The sequence below is a fragment of the Folsomia candida genome, unplaced genomic scaffold, assembly GCF_002217175.1.
Source record: "Folsomia candida strain VU population unplaced genomic scaffold, ASM221717v1 Fcan01_Sc005, whole genome shotgun sequence".
NCBI classification, from domain to species: Eukaryota; Metazoa; Arthropoda; class Collembola; order Entomobryomorpha; family Isotomidae; genus Folsomia; species Folsomia candida.
In genome coordinates, this window is record NW_019091197.1 from 3,042,212 (window position 1) to 3,069,935 (window position 27,724).

Sequence of the window (27,724 nt, forward strand, 5' to 3'; positions counted from 1 at the left end):
TATTAATATTAACTGGTTTATTTATGTTTCAATTAATTAGTACATACAAACTGTGTATGATATTATTTCTATTAGTTGATTTGGGGTAATGTGATACAACTATTTCTGATAGGTAACTTGATACAACTACTTTGATGGGTAATTTGATACAAGTAATTTGCAATCTCAATTTCCCATTTGGGGCAATCTGAGATTTGCGATTCACTCTTGTGCAGAACAACCCTCTGTTACAAAAAGATTAAATGGGCGTTACGCGGGCTTTGGTCCGTGGCTAGCTTTATACTGCAGAGCGGACGGAAAAGCACCCGTGTATGCTAAATCTCATAGTTCATTCCAGCTAAAATAAGTCTATTTCCGCATTATATACATAAACACAATAGTTTGTTCATCATTGGAACAAATGCATGCATACATTACATACTACCATTTCTACCTGTTTAGCAAACTACAAAGCTGGACAACTCAGTCTGCATAAGATGAGTTTGCACTCTGCTTGACATCACTGCCAGTGTTCTGTGTTGCAAAACATTGATTTGCATGCTTCGGTTTGCTTCTACTGCAAAACCAATGTAAATTGCGTTCAATCTGCATCTTAAATGCAAACTGAACACAAAATGCAAACTACACATTACAACTCCAATTGCATTCATATTCCTACATATTAGGAATCTGAACAATACTTAATCTTGGATACATTTCTCCCTCCTTCGTCAGCCAGGTAAATAAATTATTTAGTAGACATTGCTCCCATGCAGATTGGTGAGGTTCTGCCCGTGCAATTACATATTTACATAGTAGAATCTGACGACATTGCGAAGTCGTCACGAGGCACGAGACAGTCGTGAACTTTGAGAAGTGCATTTTAGATGTTACGTAAACTGGTCAAGTTTTCCTGAACAAAGGATTTCTTCGCAGCGTGACACTCCAGTTTTTCCTCAAGATTACGCTGTCCAATTAAACACTCGTGAAATATTTTTACTAGTTCCCGTCAATCGGGAAGAAGAAATTAAAGTAAATTTTTCAGTTGAATTTTTGTTAATTGTCGGAATGGCTGTTCAAGTACGGAACGGTTTTAAAAAATATGGGCGTGGGGAATTCGTACTTAACAACTTAAACGTTAACATCGGTCGGGGGGAAATGTGAGAAATATAAATAAATTAATAAATAGTAACAATTGTATCCAGATTAATGAAATCTATTAATTTTGAAACGATTCTAGCTTTGGATTACTCGGAGCGAGCGGTTGCGGGTAATCGATAATTATTTTACTTTGGTATCCATTGTATTTTTTGAAAAATGACAGGAAAGGACAGGATTTCTCAACAGTTGTGTACACTTTACATGCATATTTCGATATTGAAACTGATTTAAATTATCATCATTTGTTAATCGAATTGTGGGCGTTCTCAGGTCAAAATCTTGGCAAATATGTGGCATCGCAACTCACTTAGCGAAACTTATGAAGCAAAAAAAAATTCTATTATTTTCAATTTCTACAGCGTTTAATAGAGAGGATGAGTTTGTGAAATAATCTTGCGAGATAAAAACATGCCCAATTGCTAGAGAAATTTTGCGAAATCTAACAAATTTCCCAACTTTCTAAGTTATGTTGTGGTATGCTCAATTTTCGAAATACAAAAATATATGCGCGATAGTGGAAAGTTAACATGTGTATGCTATGCGTGTATATTATACAAGCGTGAATGCCAATAAATGGGCATGCACTCGTCGAATTTCGAAATGTATGTAATTAAAATACAAAGAAGTAGTAAAAACTTTAACTACTCATGATTTACGCCAACACTCGATTCGTAAAAAATATTCTTGTAGTTTCTTATTTTTTCTCTTCGAGCTAATTGTAAGATTGGGCTTACGTGTGACTTTGCAAATCGAAATTACCCAGGGAATGTTTAGTTCCTGCGAGGACTCTAACTGAACACAGTTAGAGTTCCTAGAAAGTGTATTTGAAAAACAGCCACCGCAAAACAGAAAAAAAAGTGAGATTTTGGGAGCACACACGATTTCGTGCATTTTCTGCCAAACGTGGTGGCTGCAACTCTCACCGTCACCACCGCTCATGTCCATATATCCTGGCATCAAAAAATTACGTTTGCAGCACATAGGTGGCGTCCGCACCCCTATTTGGACATATTCTCTCCAATTTCGCCAATTTCGGAGTCGCGTCTCCCCAAATTTGATGCTCTAAATGGCGGTGCCGACGCCACCTAGGTGCTTCCAACGTAATTTTTTGTGGATATGAGCGGTGGTGCACCACCATCGTGGGGCGAAGCACACACTGCTTGGGCGTGCAGCAGCCACACGCGCTGCGTTAATACTACCAATAGGGGGTCAGAAATCGTACCTCTATCGTGGCGTTTTTCCTTATGGACTTTCCACGAACCCTTTCTGGCTCACTCCAAATAAAAAAAGCCAGCTGGGTTCGTCGCGGGAACTAGGGAATGTTTACAAAGTTACGAAATTAATTTTTTCTAATCCTACAAATGAGGAGTGTATACCCACCCAGGTGAGTGCATGTATTTATGGTTATGTTTGTCAGATTAGGCAAACTATGTATGTGCCCGAATCCATGATAACATTTTGCAAAATTGCCTCTGCATTGTCATACTATATACCTAGTTTGCCACGAATTCTTTTGACAAACGTTTTGTAGTATATAAAAATAACGGGGTAATAATTTTTATTTACAATTTTCCACATGGATGCATAATATACCTGTATATATTATAAAAATACAGGGTTTCAAAATTTTATCTTCTGGAGTACATAAACTTAAAAAATCTGACGGGCGGCCGATCGCTTGGAGCACGCACGGTTTCCAATGGAAATTTGTCACACGCCTTGAGTTAAATTTTTTTGAGAACTTCTGCACCAGTGGAAGTTTTAGTCCAGGCTTTGGTCTCAGTTTTAAGCCATAAGTCGTAATTCAGATGATTAAGGTCTGTCATTGCCGATAAAATTCTTCTGACCAAATTAAATCGATGAAATGAGCTCATAGCTAATTTTTGACAACTTTTGCACCTTATTACTCAGCAGTGACCTGTTTTGAAATCCAAGTTCCATTTTTGAATAGGTCGGACGTCAAAGGTTTTTCAGTGGGTTTGGAAGCTTTGTCCGTATAACTCTTCACTGTAACCCTTTCTGGAACAAAACAGCGTCTCGCGTTCTCCTGCCCACTTGTTCTAATCCAAGCCATCACAGAGCTAGGGGGATGAGATCTTCGACATTGTCCTACTCCCAGGGGTATGTATGAATTTTGCCATGTGCAAATTCTGCCACTTTCCTTCCTAAATTTACGCAGAGCTGACGATAAATCTGCAAGGGAAACCATGCGTGCTCCAAGCGACCGGCCGCCTATCAGATTTTATAAGTTTCTACACTCCAGAAGAGGAAATTTTGAAACTTTGTATTTTTATAATATATACAGGTATATTATGCATCCATGTGGAAAATTTTAAATAAAAATTATTACCCGTTATTTTTATATACTAAAAAATGTTTGTCAAAAGAATTCGTGGCAGACTAGGTATGTAGCTCACGTATTTAATTAATTCCCAATTTATTTAATCCTTAATTATTGCAACGTCAATTGGTATTTACATAGCAATAAATGTGTAGGAAGACCACCTTGCTGTCCTGCATAGTCGGGCTTCGTGAACTGGACATGGGGGAAATTACCATTTTTCCTCGTGGAAACAACCTTGCTCAAATTCTGGGATACATGCCACAGGTTTTATAATCTGAGAATCTTTACGAGCTTATTATTTACTTAAATAATTCCCACAGGAAACGGCGCTTCTGAACTTGTTGACAATCGTAGAATCGCTGCGGTATTTTGGAATTATTTATGGCATGGATGAATCTGTAATCAAGAAACGAGTCGATTTTCTAACAAGTTTCCTTGATCTGCGTAAAACAAATAATTTAGTGCATACTCTGAGGTGGGGAAAATTTCCAAAACTGTTAAGAAAAGTGTATTCATGACGTGTGTATAAACGTAATTTATTGACTGATACATAAATATGTAAATAAATATGTATGACAAATGATGCAGCGGTGGACAGAAAAAGCGGGTGTCACTGGCCATTGCGATGATTCATAATCCACGAATTCTTGTCCTCGATGAGCCTTGCGTTGGATTGGATCCTTTGTTAAGACAGAGGTGCATACAATGATTAGCTTATTAGATAAGCACTAGATAAGTATCTATAGGTTCATTATCTTACAGGATTTGGGGATATTTATCTGATATTTCAAAAAATTATGAGGTCACCATAATTGTCTCGACACATTATGTAGAAGAAACTCGACACTGCGATACGGTTAGAAATGCGTATGAAAATTAACGTCAACTTGACATAAATTTGTAATGTAAATTACAGGTCGGTTTAATGCGAGGAGGTCGATTACTGGAAGAAGATAACCCTAAATCATTATTAAGCAAATACAAAGTTGCAACCATGCTAGATGCGGTTTTGAACTTGTGTAGACAAGACGAGAGCAATTTATTAGATGGAAAAATTGAATCTCAAAATGTCACCAAATCGATCTTGAGTGCTAGATTGAATCGTAAAGCATCGAGATTTAATGATCTCAACGCCATGTGCTCACCACGTGCTAAACCAAACAACGCTAAAATTATTCACGCTCTTAGCGTCAAATGGTGGACTCGGCATCGTCGAGATTGGAGGTTAATAAATATTTGTCAAATACTTGTAATTATTAATATCTGTAAGTTAACTTATTGGGGCAATTGATGCGGGGCTTAGTAACATTGCAAAATCTGTAAATGCTGCATGTAAAATTACTCATTTTTGTTGTTTCTAAGGAAAGTTAACTTTTGAATTTAGCATTTGCATGCAAATTTTTGCATGCTCAGATCATCTGAGTAAGTTTGCAAAACGTTTTGCAAAAAAACCCCCTGAAAAACGCCCCTGACCTGAGTCAGATCAGGGCGTCTTTTTATTTTGTACAAGTTTATAGAATTATTTTATAAAACTTACGGATTTTACAAGTTACCAATGATTACGTGAATTGACTAATTGTTTTTACACACATCAGGTTATTATTTGGAGAGCTGGTTATTCCAATCTTGGTTGCGCTAACGTTTGAAATTATCGCGGGAACGGAACCACACGGAGTAAAATTTGGGATAATCCACAATGATCCCAGTTTCAACATAGATGATCCAACTTGTAACTACAATAACGAGACAAAATGTTTCGAGAACGTGGGCATTTGCGACTTTCTGCAGAACTTTGACACTAATAAGTTTTCCTGGGTAAAAAAACATTGCTTGTCGAGTATTGAATTTTAACTAATGTACGAAATTTATAGATCCATGTAAACTCACACCAAGATGGCATGAGTTTAGTGGAAAGGGGGAGAATTCTTGGGATGCTGGAGTTTCCCGGGAACTTTACCATGCACATGCAAAATAGAGTGTTACAGCGCAATTTTGCCGATAATGAGGCGATTGATGGATCCACGATTTCAGTTCGGATGGACGAGTCAAGTAAACCTCTTTGATTTTACGACAAAAACAATTGCTTAATTGCACAAATATAAATGAATTTACATGTTATGTATTTATGTTCTCAGACAAAATATTGTCTTTTTGGGCAAGGAAAATCATAATCGACAAATATCTCACTTTCGTCGAAAGTATTGTTGCGGCTTGTTCTTTCAACGTGAGCATTGCTCAACCAGGGCTGAAGGTTAGCGATACCAAACCGGCGATAATCATTCTACTTTAGAGTAATAAAATATACTTAATTTAATTCAGTTTACCGCAATTTATGGAAGTATCGAACTGTTTGACGTCATCTCCTATATCAAACCTGGTGTAATACTTCTGTAAGTAAATTCTGTAGGTAAATTTCACAAGTTTTGCAAGTTTTTTGGGAATATTCCAATCTAATTTATTGTTGTCTCGCTGTTGACAGACACATGTTCATTTTGCTAATGGCACTCGTCGTGATTTCGATGGAAGACCGAGTCGCTGGCTTCGAGGGGAGAGAATTTATTTCCGGAGTGCACCTCTGGCACCGAATTATTTCCGCTATTTTGACTCAAAGTTGCACGATTTTGATACAAATTGGGATATTTCTGGGGGTCATGTACAATTTTTATGGTGTCGAGATCAAAGGTTCGTGGGTACTTGGAGTGAGTCTGATTTACTCTTGTGCCATTACCGGGTTGATGTTGGGTACGTAACTTGAAGTTATTTAAATTTAAGAGTGGATTATGTATGTTTCAAGGTATGATTTTCAGGTGTTATGATTGGGGCATTGTGTGACAAGATACTTGACGTTATTTTCATGCTAATTCTGGTTCTTCAGGGTCAGTTACTTGCGGCAGGTAATTATGACCTTATCCATTTTCGTACAATGTGCATAGGAAGCGCGACCTATAGACAGAGATTCTTTGAAGTTGGTGATGATTTTTTAACCGCAAAACAATAATTGTCCGCAGAATCAACTTATTTAATTCCCCTGCCTGAACAATCATTTGAAAAGCGACGACTAGTAAGAAATCATTACCAAAGGTTGGCATTATGTGACAGCGTATATAAATAATGATTATTGTACCTGAAACACAGGAGCCATGTGGCCACCCGAAATGGCGCAGTGGATTGTACGTCAACTCTTTGTGTTCGTACCTATCACTCAAATGATTAAGGCGCTGAGATCAATTTGTACGAGAGGATGGGGGATTACGAATCCTGTCGTGGCCATGGGCTTCCTACCCGTTCTTGGCTGGATAACAATTTCGTTGGTTGTAATTGTGCTTGCAGAGCGACGGAAATATAAATAAGTAGGTGGATTAACATGTACACATTTTATGCAGGAATGAATTAAGACGATTTGGCAAGCTAAATTGGCCTGAAAGCTTATTTCTGACAAAATTATGTTTAAACTACCGGAATTAATTAAAACAAGTGAAATAAGTATTGTCTTCCACATCCGAAATCCATCCGAAATTATGGAGATTTGAAAATTCTACTTTGTTTATTTTCACCTTAAAACTTAAACTGTAATAAAGCTTTTACAGTGTAATCGATTATCGTTTGGTTGTATAAACACACAAATTCTTTGCTTATATCCATCCGCGTTTGTCTCCCTAATCCGACATATAATTTGATGGGTTGCATAGCTTTTAACCGTTTCCGATGTATTTTCCCCGCCACCGCTCCCACTCTTTGGTCAGCATCACACATCCAAAACCTGATCAAGTTAGCACTAATTTCTGTACATTCAGCTGCAAATCTTAACACTGTGTTTAGCACGATAGTTAGTATAACGACTAAAAGTGGAAATAGTGGATACAAAGTTATCGGTAGATAACTCCTCATCCGCACGGTGACGACGTTGCAGACAGTTATTGCGAATCCACACGCGACGAGCATGAACAATGCAATGACGGCGAGGTAAGGACCGAGTCGGGCGAATCCGATGACAATCGTGTTATACATAATTATGTAAATCCTACGAAAAAAGTGACAAATAAATATTAGAGTTAATTAAATTTCCTACTTTTATAATATTGGTTTTTTCGTCAATCAGTCATTTTCCGTGTACGTATGTAGTTTTTAATGTTGTTCAATTTGCGGTACAGTAGACTAATAGCCCGCATCAAACGCGCACATTAGGATGTAGCTTCAGCGAGTATTTGAGGACAATTTATGCGCGAATTCAGTTACATATATCTAAACATTTAATGTGCCCAAACATTTAGTTTCACTCCAATTACCGATTTTGCTTCGTCTCACTTCACCCCAACCATCGATTTTATTTGATCTCATTTCAACCCAGTCATCGATTTTGTTTTATCTCATTTCATCCCAACTTATGGTCCTATGTACATATTTTTTGGCCACCTCAGTTTGAAAGCTCAACTCTTTAGAAACAACATTTACTATGGAACTTGAGAAGATGCTCGAAATTAAGAGAATTAGGGGAACCGCAAGTTCGAGAAAAAATTCGGTTTTCCCGAGGGATCAACGCAGTAGACGTCAAAACTGCCGTTGCAAAGCACAGAATCTGGTCGAAAAGTCGAAAACTCGCGAACTTGCTCCCATCCGAATTTTGTGCCGCACTACTGTTGTTTCTAAATACATACTTATTACATTGATCATCTTTCAAACTAAAGGTAAAAAATAATCTGGGTTGAACATGGTTTGCGTCCCCACGCATTACATATATACTCACCTAACATTCCGGATCCAAACTATCCCCTCACTCCCAATGGCGTCATAATCCTTCCCCAACATTCGAATATTATACGGCAAGAACCACGCCGGACAGGTGAATATGCACGCCACCGCGAGCCATATCTTACTCGCAGAGATCACCGCGGCCGTCACCATGATCAAGGAAAAAGCCTTAAACCCTAAAAACCAGGCGAGTTGATACCTTTCCCAGTCCGGTCGGAAATATCCATCCATCACAAAAGTGAGTGGATCCAGACCTTTGGCAACTGCAAAAATCCCAAGCGCTGGCGCCACGTAGAGCGCAAATAGTGGAACATATCCTAATATCTGAGCAAACAGTGCTTCTTTTGGGGTCAACTTATCCCGATAGTTTTCTGCCCTGTTGTGTAAAATGTTTCCACGAGTTACTAAAACCTGCTCCATGTCATATATCGAATTTACAGTTTGCACGATTTCTCTTTTAAACAGGAGGCCAAAAGATGAAGCTACGATGGCTCCACCACCTCCGATGGAGGACACTGCGACGGACAAGAGTTGAATTGGGCTAGAAAATTCATCCTGATAAGGATAGTGGCCAAGTTGCAAATATTTTCGCACGATGTAGATAAATTGGACCAATTTTGGGATTGATACACATAATCCCAGGATAAAAACGCATTCGATTCCCCAACCTATGAGGTCTTTAAAATTAAGAACGACAATGACACGGTGGGTCTGTCGGCTCCAAATTAATGGAAGTTTTGGGAATTTTTCGAACGTTTTGTAGTACGAGTCGACAATTTGGTAAACGACTTGTGCCATTTCATGAAAGGAATGGTTTACATATGAGTAACGAGTATGGGCGAGTAACCGTGAAAATTTTCACCAGTCTGTGACCATGGCATAAGAGACATATACCACGCACAATGTGCGTCGTTGCTTTGAAGCAAGATATGTAGTTTTATAAGTTAATGCTATTAATAGCTAAATTGGGAGATTGTGACTTCTTCTAACCTTTAAATTAAGGGTGAACTTTTCCTTGATAATACGAATGTTCGAATTTTGTGAGCAATCCAATCGCTTTCTCCAAATGAGTATTCCATAAAATTTATAAGAATTTTGTAATTCAACGTTTTGGGGCATATGTTTATCGTGATAGACTAAAATTAAATATTTATATGTATATTTAAGTATTTTAGGTCTGTTAACTTACTGCATTGGACATTTACAGATTCGTTTACTAGTCCCAAGAATTTTAAGCATTACCAGGTTTTTGCTCATGCTCACAAATTGTAAATGCTCACATTACCGATAATCCTAACAACGAGGAGGTGTGAGGTGGTTATCGCCGATATCCACCGGACTAATTTTAAATTGTTCACGCTCAAAAATAAGTGGACCCGTATTTTTTCGTTTTCCTGAATTGGCATGTTTACGCCCTTGGAGGGATTTTCAAAAAAAATTCAGCCAAAATCAGGATTTTTAAAAATGTTGTAACTTTTCGAATTTTAACCGGATTTCAAAAAATAAACCCAATTTTTGTTCAGAATCACATCCCTGATAATATTTTTTTTAAACTTTTAATTTAAAAAAATATCGTTTTTTGGGTTTCTAAAAATTCAGAAATAGCATGAAAATATCAAATTTTAAAAATTTTTAAATGAATTTTTATTATCATGGATGTATTTCTGAACAAAAATTGGGTTTATTTTTTGAAATCGGGTTAAAATTCGAAAAGTTACAACATTTTTAAAAATTCTGATTTTGGCTGAATTTTTTTTGAAAATTCCACAAGTGGCGTAAACATGCCAATTCAGGAAAACGAAAAAATACGGGTCTACTAATTTTTGAGCGTGAAAAAATTAAAATTAGTTCGATGGATATCGGCGATAACCACCTAACACCATCGCATTGTAAGTTATATAAATTCTGATGGACGATTTTATATTTGTATGTACCTATGCATTTATTTAGATTAGTTGGATTAAGAGAATGGATAAACCATGATTTTCTGATGTGAATATACATACATATTCCACACAAAATCCATTGAAATTTGTATAAGGGTTTTAAAATATATTTGGTTTCCACAATTGGAAACTGATCTTTATTACATTTTTAAAACATTTAACTTCATCCTAACAAACTGCAGAAAGTCAGTTAGTTAAAGGTATGTAAATATCCTGTAAATCTTTCAAAAATTAAGTGGAATTTAAATTAATTTGCATGATTCTGTAAGGGGAATATAATTTCCCAACTTCTCATTTATCTGAAGACGTTATTATTTTATGGTTGTTGAAAATTCGCACAATAAAAACCCGAGTCTGAATCTTTTCCTGTAATAAGTACTTACTGTTTTAATCATTTTTTAAGTAAGCAGTAAAACTCAAATACATGTTTGCTTGGGTAAACACAATACTGGTTAGGTGGATAATTAGACAGAAAATTTCCAATTTAAATTACGAAATAATCAAATTTCCACGTATGCAAATATTTACCAGATAAAGAGGCATATCACAAATCTAGAGTTGGGGGAGGTTAACGCCATCACTTATCAACCCTTCTCGTTCATGGGTCGGGGTTCATTTATGCAATACATAATATCGCATAAATAAGGTAAGTACATATATACATAGATGCATGGGTACATATGTAATACTTGCGTTTACACTGTAAGAAATCAGATAGTCACGCAGGTATTGATTTCTCGGTATTAAAGTTGCTGGTATTACTGTTGGATATTAAAATTATACCGGTTCGTATGAATTTGGTACCGATATGGTAAAACTTCAATACCGGGCTCTTACCACACGGTAGTACTTAATAATACAAATCTGGTACCTTAGAGTCACATATGAATATCGCTAGGTATTATTTTAATACTGGATTTCTACCAGAGTCTCCTATGTAAATACCAGTAAAATTTACTAACTTTTGCATAAAAAATATGTCTAAACTCTCTAAAGTGATATTTTCAAATGTGCATATAGAATTCCCAGCAATAAAATATCTGGACTAGTTATATTTATCTGCGTCGTAAAATTATAAATCTATTGTTTAAAAACAATATTAACCATGAATGAGCCTGAGCTAAAGTGAAGTAAAAGAAAATACGTATAAAAATGATACGCTAAGTTAGAAACAAATTATAAACTTGATAAAATTTAATAGAACCAGTTCATCGAGCACAAATACATTAATGCAATAATAACAATCCGAGGATAAACTTAGACATTTCATAACAATGAAATGTTACACACTTGCATATGTTTGTACCTATACATATTTTCCTTGCGAACATCTCTCCCTCCTTCGTCTGCCAAGTAAATTAATTAGTAGTCATTGCTCCCCTGGAGATTGGCGAGGTTATACCCGTGCAATTATTTAATAGAATCATTCTGACGACATTGTGCAGTCGTCACGAGTCACGAGTCAGTCGTGAACTTTGAGAAGAGCATTTTAGATATTTTACTTATGCAACTGGTTAAGTTTCCCTGAACAAAGGATTTCTTCGTAGCGTGACACTCCCAACCTGTTTTTGGACAAGATCACGCTCTCCAATTAAACACTCGTGAAATATTTTTTACCATTTTTCATCAATCGGGAAGAAGTAATTAGTAAATGTGGATTGTGTAAATTTTACAGTTGAATATTAGTTAATTGTCGGAAATGGCTATCCAAGTACGGAACGGTTTTAAAAAATATGGAGGTGCAAAATTCGTACTTAACAACTTAAACGTTAACGTCGGTCAGGGGGAAATGTGAGAAAAATAAAACAATTAATAAATAGTATCAATTTCTTGTAGAGGTTAATTGAATTCATTGATTTTGTGACAACTTTAGCTATGGACTACTCGGAGCGAGCGGTTGTGGGTAATTGCAAATTAATATTTTACTTTACATGCTGTACATATTTTTACAAGCTATGTACTTATTAGTCATGATTCCTCAATAATTGTGCGCACTTTTGCATGTATATTTAGTGTATGTATTTGAATAATTTACATTTTGTTGATCGAATAGTGAGCGTACTCACTACAAGTATACGTAATTTAGGATCGAAACTTATTTTCAAAGATTTTTTGCCGAGCATGAGGCAATTCGCAAACTATGATTTCACAAATCTGTACAAACATTTCTGCTATACTATTTTAATTTATTTCTACATGGGCTGCATGGCATGCATGTGCAATCAATAAAGCATTTAGTGGAGAGGATAAGTGCTATATTCCAAAAAAAAAGATTGTTTCCGGCTCTGATTTTGTGAAAATGAAAATGAAAATTTTATTTTATTTATTAAATTTTTAAAATTACATAAAAAACAGAAAACTTAAACATTAGGTAGTCTAACCTGAAAAGTAATTGTATGAGTGTAAGGTATGAATTCTGTGAATGGCGTATGATGCTGGTTTTGTTGACAGTCAGTCCGAGGACCTTACTATCGGTCAGTATTACAAGTACTCGGTGAACCCTGAGTCAATACTGACACCGTTTACTTGAATCCCTTCGCCTTTTATAGGGGTCTTGACCCCACTCTTTCAGTGCTGGACACCAACAGTAAATATGTACAACACTGCCTATGTATATAAAATAACACTAACACTTCTTATATATATGGAATAATGCTAACACTGCTTATATATATATGGAATATAACATAACTAGGGGGTACACGAATTAAAATTATTGCAAATAATTTTAATTACAACACTTTTAATTATTATTATTCAGTCTTTGCTTTAAGATGTTTTGATAACACTCATAACCAAAATCTTGGAGGTGGTTAGTATAATCTGGAACTACAGTTTCTTCTCCTTCTGATTCTTCAAAGTCAGATCCGTCGCTTGGTTCTTGCTTCACATCGAGTTGATTTTTGATTATTGTGGACAATTCTTCATCTATTTTGATGTCATCTTCTTCATCCGAAATATATAAATCATCATCGAGGAGATTACAGTATGAGGGCGTGGATGGGAGGGTTTCAAGTCGATCCACTTGGTTCCAGGGAGAAGCTGATGGTGGGATTGGTGGGGTGAAAGTCTCAAGTGTAGGGAAAGTAGGTAATGTAGGAATTTGTGGCATTGCTGGGATAAAATTTTGAGCAGTTGTTGGCAAGATTGGTAAAACGGGAATTGGTCGATTCAAGGAAATAGGAATTTGAGTTGTTGGTTGAGGTGCAGAGAATGTCTGGAGTTTATGAATTTTAGGAATTTTAGGAAGTTTTGTAGTAGAAATATGGTTTTGCAACTTGACAATTTCTTGCTGTTTATTCTGAATTTGTTCATTGATCTTAGTCAAATCCTCCTTCTGAATGGTTTTGGGTTGTCGGATGCAAGCATGAAAGAGGTTGGCCATTTTCGCTACTTTTTCGGATTCGGGTTTACGGAGAGGTATTTTCGCCTTTGGAGGTGGGTTGTTGCATTGAAATAAGGGTTGAGATTTTGTGGGTTTGGGATCAGATTTCTTGAGCTGTTGTTGGGTTGAGGGTTGGTGTGATTTTTTAGCTTTTCCGGTGTGATCAGCGTGATGTAGAGTGAGGGTAAATTTTGCTCGTGCTGCTGATTGCGATTCCTCAATTACTCGGACTCTGGTTCTTTGAAATTGGGTTTCCTCATATTCTTGTTTCGCTTTATCTGCCTTGATTTTTCCTATCGTCAGTTTTTCTTCACTTTTATCGCAATTGTTGATGGGTTAACTTCTGGATCGGTTGGGTTGGAGGAGAAGGGTTAGGTAAAGGATAGAACATAGTTTCAGGATTAGATAATGAGGTTATAGGCAGAATTTCGTTCGTGTCTTTGAAAATTTCTTTTTGGAAAAAAGTCAATATGGTTGGTAAGATCCTGAAGTAGGTTTTTTGATATTTCGTTTTCCATAGGTTGAGCTCTTTATTTTGGTTTATGGAAATGTAACGATCAACTCCATGTTGCAGAGTATTGGTGAGACCATTAGGTTGACGCAGGAACTCTTATTAAGTATTTTCTTTTCAGGTTTCTCTTAATCTACATATGAAAGTATTTATATTGCTAAAAAATTTATTATTACTCTTATTTCAAGCTGATGGACTGTACAGTAAGATTAGAGAGTCAGAGGAGCAAAAGATTTAAAGAGTTTTTTGTTTTTGCGTTTAGAGAAGAAGTTTAACTTTAAGTTAGTTTCTATATCTTTGTAGTTGGAGTGCCATTGTGGGGTAAATAATTGTTTGCGTAGTAGGATGGGTTTGTGAAATTGGTGTTTCATAGGTGGAATTTTCTTGCTTTTGGGTGGACAGTTCCTTCTCTGCTGGAAATGATTGATTCTCCATTTGCGGTGCTGAAATATTAATTGATGCGTCCTCCATATTCAGCGTCGTTTGATCAGTCATGGAACTCGGGGGAATTGGTCTGAGAGGAAGTAACGTGTAAAACGGTTCTTTCTTCTGTAAGTATTTCCCAATTACTGGAATTCTTGTGAGGGAAGGAAATTTCATCCCCAGCTGGAATCTCTTCCATTTAATCAAATGATACAATATGTACAAAATTAGCAGAATTATTAGCATACTTATTGTGTTCCGGAAGTAAGCTTCATAGGGATTGAAAATTATATTTCCCAGAACTGATGCTAGTTCTAGTTGCGCTGCTGTAAGTTCATAGTTCTTTGTCTTGTCATCGATCATTTTATCTATTCTTGCTTGCTTTTGTATTTGCTTCATCATTTCCAGGAATGTATTTTCTTGTGACATCTCCTTAATTGTGTAAATTCCTTGCTGATTGAAGGAAATATCGGGTAAGTAGTGGGGATCGTTGTGCTCCGAGGGTGAGGGTAAATATGGCAAATGTTGGGCCGGAATGGAGTGATTGCTTAATGTGATAACCGTGTATCCAATATCGTACATGAAGACTGGAGCGGGGCAATTGGTTATCGTTGGTGTCTGGGTGATCTCGTGACTGAGTCCTTGGAGGTAACCTTGTTGTTGTTGATGTTTGTACATATATTTAACAGGGTACTCCTTGGTGCAATTTACTTGCGGTAAAAATACGTATTCATAAATTTCTGTACATTTATACACTGATAGAGCATCGCCTCTCAGTACGCTGCGATAAGTTCCATCTGCCATCAGAGCTCTGACCGTAATAGATGACATTCCGGTTTCTGCCATTGATCTGAGCATTTCCATGGCGATCTGATGTGCTCTGCATGTCTCTTTATGGATGGTCTGGATTTGATAATTTGAATTTTGTTGTATTGTGTCATATAGATACTGCAATTGACCATTGATCATAGTGGAAGGGTTAAATTTCACTTCTTCAAGTGCTGGTTTAAAACTTTGTCTAAAATCCTCTACAGCATCTCTTCTCGTTCGTTCTGGAAAATCAATTCTGCTTTGTTGTTCTATATCTTCAGTTAAATTCTCGTTTCTTAAAAGGTGTAAAAATGATTCCTTGGTCGCTAAATCCCATCATGTGGTTGCATAAATTGATTGCTGGGGGTTGATCAAAGCTAAATTTGCTTCTGGACATGAAATATGTTTCCCTGTCACAATGCAAGTTGTTGTTGCTCCTTGCTTGAATCTGCACTTTGAGGTTGATTGTGGTGTCCATGTAATCACTCCTTCTTCCGTGGGACAATAACCACGACTCGCCTTGACCATGACTCTGTGGTTTTTGACATGGTAATGATTGTGTCGTCCTCATTATTTACGCTGATTTGGATGGAAGTATAGTAATAGTTGGTGACATCTAGGGTTTTCGTTTTCGGCCATGAATATTCCAAATCCGTGCTATGGTCGGTCGCGAAAATTCCATCGCTTTTCATTTTCATCAGTGATCCATCTGGTGCTCGCCCCGTAATTTGCATATCTTTGCATTGACGTTCAGTTATTGGATATTGGGTAGAGGAAGAGTCTTGGGAATAACTGCCCAGAAAGAAGTAACTTTTTCGCTTAATTGTTCTGACTTTGAAGCATTCATATACTGGGATTGTTTCCTTTGTAATATCTTGCCACCAGAATGTTAATTCTACTGTGCTTGACGGTAAGGAGGTATTGGTAAGAGGACAGCTAATTGGTGGTGGAATTCTCCAAAGTACTCCTTCTCCGGATCCTTGGCACAGGTAAATGGGGACATCCTTCGCGTTCATGTTGAGAAAGTACTCCTTGACATCTACGAGGCTTTTCACCGAAGATATTAGTACTAAAACTAGGAATAGCGAGGTCTGCATGCTTATTTTTATATATTTAGAATTAATTAATTATTTTAAGAGTTATTGAATTATTTTAAGAGGGTGAATATCTTATTGGTGGTTTTATCGTCCGCTTAGATCGTCGTACAGGAATTCTTGATTGTTGATTAATGTCATCATCAGAGTCGGAAACTGTTTGAATAGTTGCGCCGTGGGAAAATTCTTTGCTCACGTCGTCAAAAATCTTCGTCAGCTCTTCTCGATTTACTTTAAATTTAGTTAATTCTATTAGAACGTTTAATAAATGTGGATATAAAAATTTTTCCGTTTGTCTCATTATAGAAAATTTGAATAAAAATTCAAAAGATAAAGGTCATGTGATTAGGAGTGTTGTTTTGAGTTGTAAAATTTTTATGAAAGTTAAAGCTTTCTCATTAATTTGAGGTAAAGATATAAGCGTTAATTTTGTTGGTTGTGTGAGTGTTACAATGGAATTTTGTGTGGAAGAAAGTTCACCAGCAAAATGCGATAGGTTAAGCACCCCTGCGAATAAAATGACAACTATTTTGTTCGAAATTAAGATATCATTCTCCAATGAGTCCAAAAGCTCTATGTAGTATATATCAAATGGTAGATAAGAAAAGAAAATTTGGTGTTGTGGCTGTGATTCATTTATTTGAAGACTTTGTAATGTTTCAAAAAATTTCTCTGGTTGATTGAAATCTTCTATGAAATCATTGAAAGGGACAAATTTAATTATGTCTTCATCTTCTATTCGAAAATCCTGCAAAAGTCTCATCCGTTCTACATTTGCTTTAATCTCCCTACCTGTCCTTAAATTTTTGACCAAATACGTTAAATCATTAAGCTTTTTTAGTACCTCGTGCTTGCCTACGTAATGAGGAATGAATTTTTTCGATTGGCCCCTAAGAACTTTCTTGGGATATTTCAGCAAAATTATTTCACCAATTTTAAATTCAACTGGTTTCCTATGTTTATCTTCGCGAGTTTGATAGGTCAGTTTCTCTTGTTCCAAGCGTTGCCTAACTTGTTCTCGTAATTTACCGATATCTTGGATCACGTTTGGCTGTTTATCGATTTCTTGGAATTGAAATGGAAAAGTCGGATCTTGTCCATATACTATCTTATATGGAGTTTCTCTGGTTGATTTTTGTACCGAAGAGTTGTAAGCCCATTGTAATTGGATTAAATTTTCATCCCAATTATCATGCCTATCATTTACATAGTGTGCAATCATTTTAGATGTTGTGGAGTGAAGTCTCTCACTTAGCCCATTCGCCTTGCTATTATATGGGGTAATGAACCTATGAGTGACTCCAAATAATTTAGTATGCACTGCTAACACTTTTGATATTTAATTGGATCCATTGTCCGATAATAAATATTTTGGGCAAGCGTGTCGGCAAAAAATTTCTTGAAAAAATGTAGCTAAAGTTTCGGCTAATTGGTTGGGAATTGCTTTCAATTCAACCCATTTTGAATAAAGACAAATAGCATTAATTATGTATTTATTTCCGGCTTTTGTCTCCGGGAACGGGCCAACGATATCACTGGCTATCATTTCAAAAGGTTTAGTGGGAGTTGGAATAGAATGAAGTAAACCGTATTTTTTGCCGTAGTGTCGTTTATGGGTTTGGCAAGAATAGCAACTCTTAATATGTAAATATAAATCCGTTTTCATATTTGGCCAGTAAAATCGTTGTGTAAGTTTTGCATAACAGCAAGAATATCCCATATGTCCCGACATCGGTATTGAATGATTTTCCGTGAGTATGTCTCTTCTCATTACTTTTGGAATAAACGGTCGTGAATAGCCAGTTGCCCGATTATAAAGAATGTTATTTTCAATCTTAAATTTTTTATGAAATGAACTATGAAGTAAAATTTTAGGGTAGTCCTCGTCTAGTTTTTGCAAGTCTTCTAATAAATTTAGGTCTACTAAATTACATATCTCATCCTTTATTTCAGGGAGAGGATTTCTGCTTAAAGTGTCGGCTACTACATTTAATGGACCTTCCTTATAAATTAACTCATAATCATGTTCTTGTAACATTAATGCCCAGGTGGTTAGTTTATTCGACATTTTCGTAGTATTTTTACCAAATTTGAGACCTACTAATGGTTTATGATCTGTGTAAATTTTAAATTTCTGCCCATAGATGTAACAATGAAAAATTTTAAGTGCGTAAATAATTGCGAGAAACTCCCTTTCTGTCGTGCTTAGTTTTGATTCAGCCTTATTTAAAGTTCTGCTACCATATGCGACTGGTCTTAATTTACCGTCGTCGTCCTCTTGGAGTAAGGCGCAGCCAACGCCAACTCCTGAAGCATCCGTGAAAATCGTAATTGATTTAGAAAGTGAGGGGTCGAAATGGCGAAGAATTGGCGGTTGTGTTATTTCCATTTTCAATAAATCAAACGCTGCTTGTTGCTCATCGTCCCATTTCCACGGTTGGTCTTTACGCGTGAGGATAGACAAAGGTTTGGCTTTAATGGCGTAGTTGTCAATAAATTTCCTAAACCAATTGAAACATCCTAAAATCCGTTGTATTTCTTTGACATTTTTCGGAGCTGATAATTTTGTAATCGCCTCAGTGCCCTTGCTGTCAGTGGTGATACCGTGTTTTGTTATAACGTGACCTAATAAATGTAGTGCCTGCTTCAAAAAATGCGACTTATTTACACTCAATTTTACGCCATACTTGCGGAATCTTTGCAAAGTTTGTTCCAAATTATAAACATGCGATTCAATTGTGTTATCCGCCAGAATAATATCATCAATGAAATTTAATACGCTATTCCAAAGCAAGCCAGTTAAAACTATAGAAATGGCACGACTATAAGCTGCACTTCCATTTTTTGCCCCCATCGGAAGCCGCACCCACTCAAATAATCCGCAGCTAGAAGAAATGAAGGCAGTCAGAGGAATTGATTCTTCAGAAAGTGGTATACCCCAAAAGCCCTTTTTTACGTCGGTCACTGACATAAATTTATTCCGGCGTCCGACCCATTCTAAAACCGTTTGAATGTTGGGTATTGGGAAGCTATCTGATTCCGTGACCTTATTAAGGGGGCGTAGGTCAACCACGACCCTATAAGAAGGTTTTTCTACTCCTCCCCCTTTGTGACCTGCTTCCACTAAGACCACTCCCAAACCCCAAGGGCTGGAGGAGTGTCGGATGATACCTTTCTCTAACAATTCTGCTATCGTCTTACGTTCGAATTCCTCCATGTGAGCTGGCTTCCTATAAGGAGGTCGTCGAACAGGTTGTGCGCCCGGTAATAGTTTAATGGTGTGCTTGTAACAATTGATAAGACCTATCTCCTTGGAGAAGACGTCGTGGTACTTGGTCAAAATGGGTATTATTTTCTCCTGGTCGTCTTTGGCAGATTTGGGGTCAATTCTACTGACAATATTTTTGATGTGGTCTTCAACACTGATCTGTGGCTTATCAGGGTCAGGTTTTGATGGTGGTAATGTCGCTAAATCGATTTCCTCTACCGGAAGTTCATCCAACTTAATTATGTTAGCAATTTCCGTATTTTTTCGTAACTTGATTCTATGTGAATTGGGATTTATGAGTGGTAGTTCTAGATTTTCGGAATATTCTTTTCGTAGTAAACTGTCCGGAAGGTAAGCTAATTTTTTAGAAAGAGCATCAGAAGCTTCTAAAATATTTAACGAATGTAAGCTGGTAGAGAAATGAACAGGGACCCGTGTAACAGTGTTGGGCTCTAAGTACATACTACGACTGAGCATTATTTTGGCTGGTTTGGGATCATGAATTTCTGACTGAGGTTCTGAGCTATTTTCTTGAATTTCTGAATGAGTTTCTTGAGATTCTGTGTGATTTTGTTGAGATTTTGAATGATTTTGTTGAGGTTCTGCGCAATGCCATTGATACTCTGAATGATTTACTGGAGGTTCTGACAGATTTTCTGAAATTTCGGTATGCTTTTCTGAAATTTCTGACTGATTTTCAGGAATTTCAGTAGGATTTTCTTGAGGTTGTGAGTGATTTTCTTGAGGTTGTGAGTGATTTTCTTGAAATTTTAAATAACTATCTGAATTATTGTTCTGAGGTTCTGAGTTGAAAATTGGATTTACGTGAGTTTCTGGAATTTCTTGGGAATTTGCATCTATACTATTTGAATCTAATTTACGATTTATTGGACCTTGTGTATTTATTTGCTCTAGCTTAAGATTAGAATTGCTGATTTGTAAAGTATTATTTGAAAATTTGAGGTCAGATTTATAAAAGGTGAAATAATCTGTCCCTAATAATAAATCATATTTAAAATTTTGAAGAACATGGACATTGTAGTTGAGAGGAGAGGAAAGTCCTGGCAGTATTATATCAATTTTTGAAGAAGAATTGATATACAAAGAATCATTTGTAACACCTATTACTTTAACGTTATATTCTAAGGGAATTGTTTGAGTTACAAAACTGGCATTAACGATAGAAATGGATGAACAGCTATCTAAAAGAATTGTGGCTGGTTTGTTATTTGTAAGTCCTTTGATTCTCGTGAGACCGGAAACTGGAGTTTTGTGGTGGACAGCATAGGTATTTACCGTTGGAGACGAGGTGCAGGAGGTGGTGTTGATCTGTTCGGCGGTGGACCTTTGTGGGGATGTAACATGGTTCCGCCCTTGGAAGTTTCCCTGGTTGAACGCCGGTTGCTGATCTGGTAGTGAGTTTTGGAATTGATTTCGCCAGGCTCTCTTTCGGCATTCTGCGATAACGTGTCCAAATTTCTTGCAGTAGTTACAAACTTTATCATAATTTGGGTTGGTTGGATGAGGAGCAAATTGAGGACGAGGCATCGGGTGAGGCTGCTGCTGATACGGTTGTTGATGCTGAGGTGGTAGCTGATGATACTGCTGAGGTGGGGGATAAAAATATGGTGGTTGATACTGCTGAAAATTAGGGAATTGATTTTGAGCTTGAAAATTCGGATTTTTATCCCTCTTTTGTGGTACATTTTTCTTGAGCATGTCTGTCTGTGCGTTCAATGCGTTCAAAAATGCTTCATTTTGTTTCGCCAGAATTTTAGTAAATTGTTGAAATTGGTTGGAAGCCAAGGCAGTCTGAGTGGCGAAAGTAGCTTCGCCTTGCTGAGCTAAAAGAAATTGCGTGTCTGAGATTTTGCGAATAGCAGTCAGAATTTGGTCAATTGTAGTGGGATTTAAGAGATTTATTTTTTCTAAATAAGATGGTCGCAGTCCTCGAATGATATATCTAATTTGGGTCTCGGTTGTCAGTTTCTCGTCAAAATTCATGGAGCAAGTCTATCATTGAGTATACGTAATCTTCGGCCGATTCACCAATTTGTTGTTTCCGGGAGAGCAATTTTTCTTCAGCCACTTCCTTCGAATTAACGGTGGTAAAAGCCTGCTGCAGTGCTTTGGTCAATGCCGTCCACGTTAGAGCTGGTGGTGGTGCTGTCGAGCCACCGGATGCTGCTGCTGCCGCGGTGAGGGTCGCCCTGTCTCGCGCAAAAGCATGATACCAGAGAAGTGCGGTGTCAATAAGGTAATTGGGTAATGCTGTTAATTTAATGGCCTCGGTCCAGTGATTAAACTCTGCTGCCAACTCAAACTTCTGGAGGTATTTGTACGGGTCTTCTGTAGACTTGCCCGAGAATTTGGGGGGTACTATAGCTAATTTAGTAGGTTTAGACCTTTTTTATGGATGACGTAAGAAATTATTTTTCAAATTAAATTATAAGTTGTGATTTATTATCAATCGCTATCACTATCGCTACTAGTTAAAATATCCTCATGTAAGTAATAATGTTCGTTGCCAATGATGATCGAGATAGGTGTTACGGGAGAGTCCTTTTTTGGGGGTTCCAGTTCTTCGTCGTCAGAAATGGTGATAAGGATCGGTTTTTGGGTCGTTTGGTGGGTCTTGCAGGAATACAGTGGTGGTGGTGCCAGAAGAGCTGCTGGTGTTGTTAGCAGGAGAGAAGGAGATACAGATCTAGGCGGAAGTTGGTATTTACGATGAGGGTCTTCTGGATCTGCGTCCAACGTAATAGTGACGATTTTCTCCTTCTAAGAAGGAAGAGAATTATGAGGAAATGTGGATGAAGGAAAGAGTAAGAATTATAAAAAATTTCCGAAAATTGTCATAATTGTTAACACCAAAATGTGGAATTCCCTACTTTCTTAGGTTTAGGAGTTTTTGGTTTGTCTAAAAAAGAAGAAAGATCAATGGTTTCCCATTTTTCGGAATTTTGGGTAGCAGAAGTATTTCCAGAATTTTGGGAATTATTTTTAGTGGGTGGTGATTTGGAAGTGTCGTTAGTGGAGGCGGTTTTATCGGTTTTTCGAAACATTTTATTATTAGTTCTTTCTATTGCTGTTCGACTCGGTGGAGGAGGTAAAATTTAGTTCAACTTTTTCATAGCCTTGTTTCACATAACCAGTTTGCTCCTTAATATTTATGACAATTTTGGGCGGTGGGTTAGCTAGTTTGTCAGATTTTTCAGATTTTTTCGAAAATAGTTTTGAAAACATAGCGAACGTTTGAAATTTGTTGAAACATTTGTATATGTGTCATTGCATAATTTCATATCCTCGAGTCCTCATTTGGTAGGTTTGTATTGCATTGTACGTGCATATGAGACGAGAAAGCGTGCTTAGAGTATTACGAGGCTGTTAATGCAGAAGAGAGGTTATTTTCGAGAGTGGTGGTGTATGCAGAAAGCTGTGAAAGAAAAGGTTGCGTTGGCCGGCGAGTTTATGGCTGTTGTAAACGGTTGACCTACTTTCGGAAAAAGGCTTCCTTTGGGCAGAAAAAGGATATTTTTGAGAGCTCGACTTTTTGGGCAGAAAAACAGGATGCGTAATAATATTGAAAGGAGAGAGACTCGATTTCCGGAAACTTATTTTTAAATTTTGGAAATTTAAACGGAAATTTTTGAGCTGACCTTTTTATCGACGACTGCCACGTTGGGCGCCATTGCTATATTCCAAAAAAAAAGATTGTTTCCGGCTCTGATTTTGTGAAAATGAAAATGAATATTTTATTTTATTTATTAAATTTTTAAAATTACATAAAAAACAGAAAACTTAAACATTAGGTAGTCTAACCTGAAAAGCAATTGTATGAGTGTAAGGTATGAATTCTGTGAATGGCGTATGATGCTGGTTTTGTTGACAGTCAGTCCGAGGACCTTACTATCGGTCAGTATTACAAGTACTCGGTGAACCCTGAGTCAATACTGACACCGTTTACTTGAATCCCTTCGCCTTTTATAGGGGTCTTGACCCCACTCTTTCAGTGCTGGACACCAACAGTAAATATGTACAACACTGCCTATGTATATAAAATAACACTAACACTTCTTATATATATGGAATAATGCTAACACTGCTTATATATATATGGAATATAACAATAAGTTAGGGTATTTGGCTTGTTTTTGTTGTGCACTTATGTGCTTTTAGAATTACAAAGCGAGTGCACTTACAATGGAACCTTTTTTCAAGCTACACGAGATACGCTTAGAGACTCATACCAAAAAATTAAGCTAAAAATTAGAAATGACGTGGTACTTATCTTTCCGTTGAATGGACACTTGGAGGTCAAATATTTGAGGGCAAAGTTCACCCCAGCGGCCTGTTTTTTTCTCAAGCGGGCGAGCGGAGGAGTGAAAATTTTCTCCTTCGAGGTCACTCCACTGCCTTCACTCTCGCGCTAATTTCGCTACAAGTATGCAATCAATATGCATTTCCAAAAACATACAACGAAATGTGGCAAAAAAAATTCAATTTTAAGAATTATGATTTCTAATCAATTAATACAATAATTAATTAGACGCACTTATAATTTTTAGTAGACATCTCTGCGGTTTTGGAGGATAATATTCGATTTATAATTTTAATTTATAATATAAATAATAATAATTTATTGAACCTATCGTCACTTTTTTATTACGGATCGGGGGATAGCAGGATTTTAAAAAGAAAATATAAAATTAGATGAATGTATGCACCAGATTGTGAAATTTTGTCAAAAATAATATGCATTGAATAAAGTGCGAGCGTGCGAGAGTGAAGGGAGTGGAGTGACCTCGAAGGAGAAAATTTTCACTCCTCCGCTCGCCCGCTTGAGAAAAAAACAGGCCGCTACTGTGAACTTTGCCCTCAAATATTTGACCTCCAAGTGCCCATTCAACGGAAAGATAAGTACCACGTCATTTCTAATTTTTAACTTGATTTTTTAGCATATGTCACTAAGCTTATCTCGTGTAGCTTGAAAAAAGGTTCCATTGTTAGATACGTGGTTTTAAAATTAAGATGAGACTGCGCTTACGTGGTTTTAGAATTACTCCGACGATATGTAACGAAACCCCAATACCCCAAAAACCTGGTGTAGCATACCCTGGGATTAGGGGACGTAAACTTCATAATTACGCAAATTTTTGGTTTTCTGGACACCCACCCCCTTTTAACATGTGTCACATAGGCACGATATCATTGGGCTCTGACCCACCACCCATCCCTCTTACGAAGTTTACGAACGTCCCCTTAACAAACATGTTTTGAAGTAAATAGCCCGAAATATATGAATATCAGAGTACAAAAGTAATTCCATTCTCGACGAATGCATATTTCATGCAATGTCATGCAAATATTATGCACAATATCATGTATGTAGCAATGTAAATATTCGATTCACGTTGTATAGCGTGATAAAGTAATTATTGCCGTTGTTAGCATCTGTCTTCACGTTTATTAATTTCTGACATTTGCAAAGTAGGTACATATATCTGTAATCTTTGTTTCTAGTAATGTAACAAGGAAATGAGAATAAATGTCAAGCAATGGAATTCTCCAACTGGATTTTAAAGCCTTGATGAGAAACAGTGAATCAGAATCTGATTCCAACTTGACCCACCAATATTTCTTCGAAGTATTATATCGGCACCAAAATTATGTAGAAATTCGTTCTACTGTGCTTGCATTATTTTCAACTTAAATTGTAACAAAGCCTTCATCGTGTAATCGATTATCGATTGGTTATACAAGCACACAAATTTTTTGTTTATATTCATCCGCGTTTCTCTCCCTAATCCGACATAAATTTGGAAAGGTTTCATAGCCTTTAATCGTTTCCGATGAATTTTACCCGCTACCGCCCCCACTCTTTGGTCAGCATCGCTCATCCAAAACCTGATCAAGTCAGCACTAAATTCTGTACACTCAGCTCCAAATCTTAACACGGTGTTTAAGTTGGTTAAATCCAATTAAATCCACACGCAGCGAGGGAAAACAGTCCAATGACGGCAATGTATGGACCTAGTCGGGCGAATCCGATGACAATCGTGTTATACATGATTACGTAAATCCTATGAAGTAAATGTTAGAGTTAATTAAATTTCCTACTTTTATAAAGCAGATACTCATTACGAGTCCACATGGCGACAGAATTTTTACGGTGGTTTTTATTTATTTCCCATAAGTGAGACATGGGAGGCCATGGACCTGGGCTCTAGTGTTTCACTTATGGTAAGCGGCCAAAAACCAAAAATGTTCCCTGAATGGCGATACCTTACGTGCACACCGTAATGTACATACACATATCATTTACGCAAATATAGTTAACATGCAGGTCGTGATATCTTATGAATATTCAATGTAATTGAGTACCAAATGAGTACCGCATTAGACTCACCTAACATTCCGGATCCAAACTACCCGCACCCTCCCAATGGCGTTATAATCCTTCCCCAACATTCGAATATTATGCTGCAGGAAGCAGGCCGTAAAGGTGAATGAACAGGCCAACGCGAGACATATTCTAGTCGCAGAGATCACCGCAGCCGTCATCATGATCAAGGAGAAAACTTTAAATCCTAAAAACCAGAGGATTTTATACCTCCTCCAATCAGGCCTGAAATATCCATCCACCACAAAAGTGAGTGGATCTAGACCGTTGACAACGGCAAAAATTGCCATCGCTGGGGTCAAGTAGAGCCCAAAGAGTGGAACGTATCCTAAAACCTGAGCAAACGATGCCTCTTTCGGGGTCAATTTATCTCGATGGTTTTCTGCTCTGTGATGAATGATGTTCTCACGAGTGACTAAAATCTGCTCCATCTCAAACAAAGAATTTACAGTATACACAATTTCTCTGTCGAATAGGAGGCTAGAAAATGAAGCTGAGATGGCGCTACCAGATCCGATTATAGCCAAGGCGACGGATAATAGCTGAATCGGGGTAACAAATTCATCTTGGTCAGGAAAATGTCCAAATTGCAAATATTTTCGCACGATGTAGACAAATTGAATAAATTTTGGGATTAAGACACACAACCCCAGCGTAAAAACGCATTCGATTAACCATCCTGTGAGGTCTTTCCAGTTATGAACGGCAACGAGACGGTGGGTCTGTCGGCTAAACATTACGGGAAGTTTTGGAAATTTTTCGAAAGTTTTGTAGTACGAGTCGACAATTTCGAAAACGACTTGTGCCATTTCATGACAATGTGAATAACGAATACGGGCGAGTAACCGTATTTATGAAAATTTCCACCAATCTGTGACCATGGGGTAAGATAATGCTACACAATGTGTGTCGTTGCTTCGAAGAAAAATAAATATATGTAGTTTGATAAGTTAATGTTAATACGTATGTAAATTTGGAAATTTGTTCTAATACATGGCTTAAATTCAAGGTGAGTTTTCCCCTTGTAATTTTAGACACTAATGTTCAAATTTTGCGAGACCATCCAATCGCTTTATTTAAATGAGTGTTCGATAAAATTTATACGAACTTGGCATTTGAAAGTTTTGGGTATATATATGTAGGTATTTTTCGTTATAGACTAAAATTAAATATTTATGTATTTATGTAGGTTTGTGAAAGTACACATACTGTGATAATTATGTAGATAACTGGATTGGACATTTACAGACTCATTTTCTAAGAACTTCAAACATACAGTAAGCAGGTTTTTAAGAAAGATTATTAAAGATTTATGAAATTATCATTAGAAATTCTAATTTAGAATAATAATATAATGTACCTAAGTAGATTTAGTTCCATAGACGTACACTACACAAATATTACGAATTTGAATTCTGCCACGTACATGCTCACATTATGTTAAATTCTGATGGACGATTGTATGTTTGTAGGTATTTAGATTAGTTGGATTAAGAATAGGGATAAATACCTAGTTAATCATGATTTTCTGATGTGAATACATATTGCACAAAATCCATCGGTATTTATATAAGACTTTTATAATCTATTTAGTCTCCACAATTGGAAACTGATCATTACATTGACCTATTTTTCCAAAATTTAATTTCAG

The 27,724-nt window shown here is 36.9% G+C and overlaps 3 protein-coding genes across 3 annotated transcripts in view; all 3 read left to right on the top strand.

Moving 5' to 3' along the window:
* The first annotated feature begins 856 nt into the window (after window positions 1–856).
* Window positions 857–4,131, top strand: LOC118435832 (linearmycin resistance ATP-binding protein LnrL-like). Its single transcript, XM_035852287.1, has 4 exons — window positions 857–1,139; window positions 1,220–1,249; window positions 3,637–3,748; window positions 3,805–4,131. Exons 1-4 carry the CDS (start codon window positions 1,048–1,050, stop codon window positions 4,000–4,002), a joined length of 432 nt encoding a protein of 143 aa, XP_035708180.1. The 5' UTR covers window positions 857–1,047; the 3' UTR covers window positions 4,003–4,131.
* A 277-nt stretch (window positions 4,132–4,408) lies between these two features.
* LOC118435705 (ABC transporter G family member 23-like) overlaps window positions 4,409–27,724 on the top strand; it is a 34,540-nt gene continuing 11,224 nt past the window's right edge. Inside the window, exon 1 of the mRNA XM_035852096.1 lies at window positions 4,409–4,708. Within this exon, the coding sequence (XP_035707989.1) occupies window positions 4,410–4,708 (299 nt within the window). The 5' untranslated portion in view covers window position 4,409. The remainder of the gene's footprint in view (window positions 4,709–27,724) is intronic.
* On the top strand, window positions 5,370–7,030 carry LOC110850319. The gene is made up of 7 exons (XM_035852098.1): window positions 5,370–5,533; window positions 5,620–5,735; window positions 5,804–5,874; window positions 5,964–6,226; window positions 6,292–6,378; window positions 6,493–6,545; window positions 6,620–7,030. The coding sequence occupies exons 1-7, from the start codon at window positions 5,383–5,385 to the stop codon at window positions 6,692–6,694; spliced, it is 816 nt and encodes a 271-aa protein (XP_035707991.1). The 5' UTR covers window positions 5,370–5,382; the 3' UTR covers window positions 6,695–7,030.